At 42.7% G+C, this 8542-nt stretch overlaps 1 protein-coding gene across 2 annotated transcripts in view; it reads left to right on the forward strand.

Moving 5' to 3' along the window:
- The window catches only part of SLC22A23 (solute carrier family 22 member 23), a 192917-nt gene extending 186224 nt beyond the window's left edge, over nucleotides 1–6693 (forward strand). For both annotated transcript variants that reach the window (XM_090039359.1, XM_090039360.1), the window contains one exon: nucleotides 1717–6693. In XM_090039359.1, coding sequence (XP_089895485.1) covers nucleotides 1717–2074 — 358 coding nt within the window. In that variant the 3' untranslated portion in view covers nucleotides 2075–6693. The remainder of the gene's footprint in view (nucleotides 1–1716) is intronic.
- Nucleotides 6694–8542: the final 1849 nt, after the last annotated feature.

An 8542-nucleotide genomic window follows, 5' to 3' on the forward strand; every position in this document is an offset into this window, starting at 1 on the left:
CTCACAGGAAGTGGTATCACATCAGGAAGTGATGTCATGTGACCTTTGACACCAATGAAGTTGCAGGAAGTGACAGTGAAATGGGCCTGGAAATGTGGTTTAAAATCCAAAATAAAAACAAAATAAAAGCAACAATGAAAATAATACCAAACACTAAACTAAAATAAACAGTGTTGCATAATGAAAGAAGCATAATGCAAATCGACAGATCAAATGTGGAAAAGATATCAGCCAGAATGGAAACTAATCAAAGGTGGAGGGATGCCTTGGCAGGAGACACCTGCGCGGCGCTTTGCACCCTCTGCCGCTCACTGCCTTGCAAGGGGGAGGGGGGAGGGAGCGGGGGGCTCCTCAGCACATCCCAGAGGCTGCGAAAGAGACTTGTGGCTGAGCTGGGCATGGCCACAGCTGCAGCCGGGCACGGAGTGGGGCGGGGAGAGCTGCTGCCACGCACGGGAGCCCCAGTCCGGGCTCCTCCTTGTCCTCCTGGCCACAGCCTCCCTGGGATGTGTGGGAAAAGTGCTCTCCACTCCGCCGCTGCCCTCCTTGCTGCCCCGATGGCCGTGTGTGCCCACACGACCTCCTGTCCCCATCAGCACATGAGAAGCAGCCCCCTTAGGAATCGGGGCCTTGCGTGCATGCGGGCAGGCAGCCGGGCCCGGAGAGCTGCAGCGCCCGGGGGGAGACTGGCCAGGGGAGCAGGCGCTGCCTTGCTGTAGGGCAGGGCAGCAGGGCTGGCTAGAAGCAGGCGGATGGGGAGGCAGGCATGGACTGGCAGTGCCAGCAGCTGCTGCTTGGCTTCCCGTGCGGGGCCGCTCTGGCAGTGTGGGCATGGGCACAGGCTCCCAGATGAGCATCCTCTCCAACCAGCAACTGGCATGTCCCGGGCCCACAAGCGGAGCCGCTCCTCCACCACCCGGTGGCAAAGTTCTTACATGAAGGCTCCGTCCTGCGCCTGTCCCGCGCCTGCGGCACCGGCTGCGGCTGCCCGGGCAGGCATCAGCTGCTCAGCAGCTGCAGCTAGCGCTGTCCCGAGCCAGGGAGAGGTCCAGCCCCGTAAGGGACCCAGCCAGGCCACGCCTCACTGACACAGTGCGTGTAGGAAAGTTGTCCCTTCCCCAGCCCTTCAGCAGCCATTAGGAAGCTGCTGAGGGGCTGGGGAAGGGACAAGGGGTTTCCTGTCACAGCACCACAGGCCACAGAAAATGCCTTGGCGGGCTGCATGTTGGACAAGCAAGCCTGCCTTAAAGGCTGCTGTAAGGAAGAGGGGGAAACATTGTTCTCCCTTGCTGCACAGGACAGGATGCAAGCAGTGGGTTTAGATTATGTTAGCAAAAGCTGCTTTACTGATACAGCGGTAGGATAGTGGAACAAGCTTCCTGGGAAGAATCATGGCATCTCCCTGAGTGGAGATTTTCAATAGGTTGCACTGGCACCTCTCTGGGAAAGTATAGGAATAACAAACTTGGCATCTGTGCAGGGGGTTGAACTAAATGACTTTTGAAGTGGCTTCTAGCTCTGGAACTGTATGAAAGCAAGCGCGTCTAATTAAAATAGTTTACACCCACCTGACCAGCTTGGTGCAAGGTTGCATTTGGTCATGTTGGTGGGGAAGGCTTGAAATTTTCCACAAAAGCATGTTTAAAATCCATGCCTGCTGCAGTAGGTAGGTTTCTCTGTATGAAGAGCTGGTGCTTAGCCTATGTGTCTTTGCAGGGGAGGTGGGCTTGGCCTCATCCTGGCCAGCGCAGGCTTTGGTATGCTGACTGCACCAATCATGGAGCTTCATAACCAGAAAGGCTACTTCCTGCACCATGTGATCTTTGCCTGCTGTACGCTCATTTGCATCATCTGCATTCTCCTCTTGCCTGAGAGCAAGAACCAGAACCTGCCAGAGAACATCCCAGACGGGGAACATTACACCAGGCAACCTCTTCTGCCACACAAGAAGGGGGAGCAGCCCTTGCTCCTGACAAACTCTGAACTCAAGGATTACTCTGGTCTCCATGACTCAGCCGCCGTGAGTGATGGGATGTCCGAGAATGCCACCGCCAACGGGATGAAGTCTATGTAACTGGGTGGCGGGGTTGGGGTTCTTTTCTTTTCTTTTTTTCTCTTTCTTTCCTTTTTTTTGTTTGCTCATTGGGCAGGAGAAGGAGTTCTCTGGGGTGGGGCTGCTTTTGCCCTGGTTTACAGACCAGTGACGGAAGGAACATGAGGAAATTCAACACTAGCGCTGACGCCACTTATTATAGGAATCTTCATCTGATGTTCCGATTTGCTTCTGAAAAGGATATGGGAGGAAAAAAACCTCATCTGAGATGCGAACTGGCTGGAGATAGCCCTTCAAAACTTCTTTTTTCCCCTGCCACTGTGTATATTTATTTTGATTATTTTTAAGAAGCACTTTATTTTCTTTTCCTCTCATTGATCACAGAAATGAAGCCATCTAATTTAAGAGGTGTAGCCATTCCAAGAAAGCAACTGTGGGTTTTCTTAGAATTTTTTTTTTTGCTTTGTTAAAAGGAAGCAGTATCTCTGCTGCGAAGTTGAATTCACTACAGCTTGGGTTCTTTCCACATTATTTCTGCCTTTCTGGAAAGTCAGAACCTGCACACCTTGCCTGCTGCGTGGTTTGGACAAAGAGAACAAAACAATCTGCTGTGACGCAGAGCCTGACTACGTTTAGGCAGCATAAATTTGGTTTTTGATAGTGAGCCCCTATGTACTGAGGTTACTTTCCAAATTAAAGTGGTGGAGTCCATTTTTTTATTGACATAGAAGCAGTCAGGAATATACTGCCCCAAGAAGCCTAATATTTTTTCAATCGGCATCAGCCGTATACATTTTAAATATCCCATTCAGCTCTTTTAGGAAATTCCTGCAAGTGTTTAACAGCAACAGTAATAATAATAGAAACAACTCAAATGAATTGAGCAACAGCAATTAAATTGGTTTTACCATGTATGGTTTTAACTAACAGGAGGTTCAAAATCTGTAACTCTGTGTTCCAGAAGAATATTTTAGGTCAAAGGAGACAAAAATGTAGGAACATTGGCTATAATCTGTATGCTTGCTCCACAAGCAAGTTAAACTGAAATTTCCACTACTGCGAGATTGGTGTCATTGCATGTCCTAATTGTTTAAAGCCTATTTTTTAATTTAAATGGCTTAATATTTATAAACGTCTTTAAGAAGGGAATGAATCAACAGATCATTTGAATAAATATTGAAGATGAAAAAGGAAAGGTCTGTTTAAAGCATTGCTTGTGTAAGAAGGACAAGATTGTTCTCCCTTGGAAGGGGTCATTTTTAATGCTACCTAACCACAACTGGATTGTGATTAATATATATTTTGCTCTCTCATTTGCTGTTTTCAACCCAAGAATCTACAGCAAATGGTCACCTTATTCCTATCCAAAAAAAAAATGCAAAAAACAAAACAAACCAAAAACCACATATTCTTGTAGGATCTCCCTTGCGGGGGAAAAGTGAAATCCTATAGGATAACTCATTTGATCAATCAAAACAGTTCTGTTCTATGCACAGTAACATGAGAAACAAATCTTTCCTTTGTTGTACAGCTGGCTACTTGGTAATAATAGCCAGATGACCTCTCCCTCTCCAGCCCCCAAACTAGCAATAGATTTGTTTTTGCCATCAAGTTTCAGTTCTTGTGTGAATGTCCTATCAATGTAGTTAATCTAGTTTCTGAACTAAGAGCGTTACTGCATCCTAGATAACATCCCCCTCCCTTTTCCACTCAGACCATGCATTTGTGATTTGCTCAGTGGTACAGCCATTTCAGTGAACAGAGCAACAGGATGTCTAATGTTGTATTGAGCGTCCATATGAATGCCACTTTGTTTGATGTACATCTTACATTTGTGAGCATGGAAAAGGCTCATCTACCCTTTCCTCCTCTCCCTTCCCCCTTCTGTGCTCTAGAGATTTGTCTGTAAACTACTGTACCTACAACTTGTGTCCTCTGTTTGGCTGCCTTTGTCCTCTTACAACCCACAGTGAATTAGATCTATTGCGTTGTAGGCAACGTAGTAAGTAGCACTACTTTACATGCTGATGGGCATTGAGGATGGGTAGACCTGTCAAAGTGACAGAAATGGTTGTGGCTGGAAAAAAAAAGTTGTCCTAAAGCTGCTAATTTTTGTATGGAGGATGTGGGCATTTGGGTTCTTCTTCTTTAATGTGGTAAGAAACACTGGACCAGTTATGGGAATTTTTCCTTAAGTTACACTACTGTTTTCACAAGACTTGCTGTGACAGTGAGAGCCCAATTTTTGACTGCACCCCTAGTTACCACGTGGCTTGAAGACGGCCACCTCTCCTATTTTTTTCTGTTTGTTTTGACTCCATGTTCAGTCTGCATTCACCTTGAAACTAAGGCCTTTCAATTCGTGCAGTATTCATGTGCCAAACTTGTGTGATACCGTTTGCCTTTTATATGACACTTGTTACAAGTCACAAATCAGGAAAGGTGAGTTTATAACAAAATCGGGGAAGTAAAACAAATAAGAATAGAATTGGGGACCTTGAAATGACAGCTCAATAGCAAGAGCAGGGGCTAGTGGAAGAGTGGGCAAGCACACGGGCTCAGAGCTGTTACACAGCACCTGGCAATCCATATGCCATGGATCGGCTTTTTATTCACGGTTTCTGTGCATCTAGGTTCAAGCTACAGTACAAATCTTGTAGACCATTCACAAGACTATTAAACTGACTGCTTTTAGCACTGTTATGATTCTGGTGTGCTCAACGCTGTTGTCCAGAGTGCTTTCTAGTTTCCTATTCTGGCATTTGCTCTTCAGTTACAAACAGGCCCAGGGAAGAGAACAGTTGTTCAAACTTATCGACATATTTATCTAAGACAATGGTTTTCAGCCTGTGATCCCTGGACCCTTAGGGATCTGCAGACTATGTTTAAGGGGCCTTTGAAAGATGAGTATGATCAGTCAAAAGTATGTGAATACCCACACTTACAATTCAAAGGGGTCTGCACCTCCATTCAAAATGTTTTAGGGGTCTACAAATGAAAAAAGGTTGAAAACCACTGATTTAAGAAATAAGTTAGGTGACAGGAGCACTTGGCAATGCTTTTAATGTTTTGGGGGTTTTTTTACCTTTTTTTTTTTATTTATTTTTGTACTTGCCTGGAACAACGTATTTGGTACTAAGGTCCCAACTCTGGATTGGTAAATTTTCCAGTTCTGTCACAACAAAACTGTGACTTACTGTCCTATCACTAGTGCTGGTAGTTGCTTATTAGCAAAAGAAAAAATGAAAAAAAGTCTGTTCTTTATTTGTATTAGTTTTTAAGGTATTAGTCAAAAGCTTTTGCTGTGTGTAGGTAATGCAGGGATGCTTTTTAAGCTACTCTATGGTACTGCAGAACAGGAGGACATGTCTGCCCAGAGTATGTTTGCTCAGCACAATACAGTATCATGCAAAGATATCTGAGCTAGTTCACGTACCAGAAACAATATAGCCATGTTAACATTGGATTCTGCTGAAATTCCACTTCAGAAGCGGGGTATTCTAGCCAGGGCAGAGCACTGCACTAATGTAGCTGCATTTCTTCTGATACCTGGGCCAACTCATTCAGTTAGCTTGGGTATCTCAGTGGGGCGCTGGCCTGTGCCTTAGGGACATACTCTTTGTTCCCCAATGTGCTCTGTTCAGTTCGTTGCCTGGATGGATATTCTGGCAATCTTTTAACAATTGTCTGTCAAACCAGAAATTCTCAATTGTGTTTTTTCCCTGGCCGGTGCAAAGGAATTGTTTTCTTCAGACAGCTGCTGTTTTCCAGTCAGCATGGCAAGCAAAGCAGGCAGAGCTATACTGCCCATTCAGGCCGTTTCCTTCTACAAGTCGTTGGTACTGCTAACCCTACCACTGGAGGAGGAGGAGGAGGATTATTAGTATTTATTTATTTGAAAGCTTTTTTCCTTTTAAAAATGTAAACAGAATGTGAAAGTGGTATTAGACTCAGTCCACTTTTTTTCTTCTTTCAGGCTTTTAGTAATTTTTCTGTTGCCAAACACATACCATAACTGTATAAGACAGGGTAAAAAAATGCGCAAGTCTGCTTGCCGTTTTTAAGTGTATTTTATGGCAGCTCAAAAGGGTGATTTTTGGTGGGCAGTTTTCTTTCTTTCTTTTTTTTTTTTGGTTAAGCAGAATTATTTTAATGGAAGTATTTTACTTAAATATTGCCACTTCCTGGAGCCAAACACTAAAGGTCACCAAATTGGAAGCAGAAGTGCCATTAAATGAACTCTGTGAATGTCGAGTCAAGTTGCGCCTGTAGCTGACACATACAGACAACACTAAGTGTGGGGTGATTTCCATCCCTCACTTCAACTTTTTTTAAAAAGACAAACCTCATTTTAAATGTATTGTGTGAAATGTTTTGGGAAAGGAGTACAGTGTGTTTATGTCTAGTGGGTGAGACTTCCCTCCCCCCTCAGTTTCTGATGAAGTTTTAATAAAGAATCGTGTTACTGTATGTTTTGATCATGAATAGTCTGGTGGTGCTTATTCATAGCACAAGCTTAAATCAAGTACTGAAAACAGTCTTACAAGCTAAATGTCTGCATGATGTTACATCTGTTGTACCTACTGAAAAAAATTTGTATGTAAATGTACAGAAATAAAAAAGATGTTGCCTCAGTATAATGCCTTCCTTTAAATGTCTTTCTTGCCTCCATCAATTAATGTGTTGCACTTTCTCAAATATTCCAGCTCCAGAAACCATTCAGTTACATTTAAGAAGACTCTCAGAATATGCAAACACGATGCACTAATAATATAAATCATTCATTCTAACCATGATTCAAATCAGCAAGCAGGAAACTTTGATTTAAGTCATTTAGCTTACCTTTTGTGCTTGTATTTTAATTGCTTTCCTAAACAAAATGTGGAGTTTTCTTTTTTGTGGTTGTGTAAAATGTTGATTTGCAACAACATGTAGCCTCGGCCATAATCTGCTGCTGCTTTATGCTACTGAGGAAGATAAAAAATCCCTTTACACATGTATGTATTTTAAACGTATTCAGGTTATTAGCTTATATCTTATTTTTGTTTAGAAAATGGTGAATGATACATTTCTTATTTTCTAGATGAGGACTCTTTTTACTCATACTTCACGGTAAGCTGCAATTTAAAAGAAATTAAATTAAAATGCCCAGAAGGAAGATTTTAAAATGTGTTAATTACATAAAGCAAATGCATATGATTAACAAAATATGCATTGCATTTTAATGCGACTGATTTGTAGGATAGTTAATTGAATTGATTGCTTCTGGGCAGTATGGTTTTAGAACAAGTAGATCTAATCATCCCTACTTCATTTTTATATAAGCCTGAGAAGAAAAAAATAAGCTTTCCATGCTTTTTTTTTGGCTTCTAACTTACTTTTCAACATTTTAGGTGTAGTTATTGGCTTGAATTAGTTGAATGCATTGAACTGCAATGAGAAAATATTTTCTCTGCACTTGAAAAAGAGGCTCTGCTGTCAAAAGCTGACTGACCACTTCAGCAAATTCTAATCCCAGATCTTTAGCCAAGGATCTTGCACCTGTTTAGTAGCTCATTCTTTTCATAACATGAGCAGCAAACTGAAGTGGTTAATATATTTACTTAAATTATTTTATTAGACTACAGTGAATTTTGGTTTTACTGTAGGCTGTCATCATTTCACTTTTTTTCAATCTGATATTAAAAATTTCAAAAAATTGAATTGTATCTATAACAGATCAACCCAGCACCACCTAATACGAAATCTTTTTTGAAACAATTTGCTTGCTAGGTAAAGGTAGGATGTGGTCACTTGCTGTGCTGACAGATGCACTAGAAAAAAGCCAGCACTTTACCAAAAGAGGCATCAGGGCAGTTTGATCCAGCTCTCCCATGTCTATATAGCTCATGAGCTTCAGCAGGGCTTTTTGGTGCTTTTATCTCAGCTATTAAATAAAAGTGCAGAAAAGCCCCACTGAAGCATATGAGCTATACAGATGCGGGGCAAGCCACGTCAAACTGCCCTGAAGCCTCTTCTGGGCACTTGCTGTGCTCAGCATGGGGGTGTGCCATCCTGAAAGTAAAGCGCTGCTTGTTTTTCCATGTCTGTAAGCAGCCTTAGCCTTCCTAATTTTATGCTAAAAGGGACAATACACATGATAGTGGAAATGACTGCTGTGTAATGACAAATTCCTTGCAGAGTATACACAGCATGAATACAGTTACTGGCCTGGGACTCTAGATCAGGATTCTATTCTTGGATCTGTCACTTGTCTTCCTAAGTTCCACCCATCTGTGCCCCTTTTCCATTCCACCCTGTGCCTGTTTGGTCTCTTTAGACTAGATGTCCAAAGCAGGAACCCTCTCAGGATGCAGACACATGTCACAAAACCATTTCAAACACCTTTGAAACACTTCAAAAGGTCAGCTGTACAAATGTATGTGCCCTTTGAAATGTTCCAAAAGCAGTGGAAGTGCTCCAAAACAGTACCTTTTTGAGTGCCAGTTT

This window comes from Crocodylus siamensis, chromosome 3 (genome assembly GCF_052110815.1).
Source record: "Crocodylus siamensis isolate JL-2025a chromosome 3, ASM5211081v1, whole genome shotgun sequence".
Classification (NCBI taxonomy): domain Eukaryota; kingdom Metazoa; phylum Chordata; order Crocodylia; family Crocodylidae; genus Crocodylus; species Crocodylus siamensis.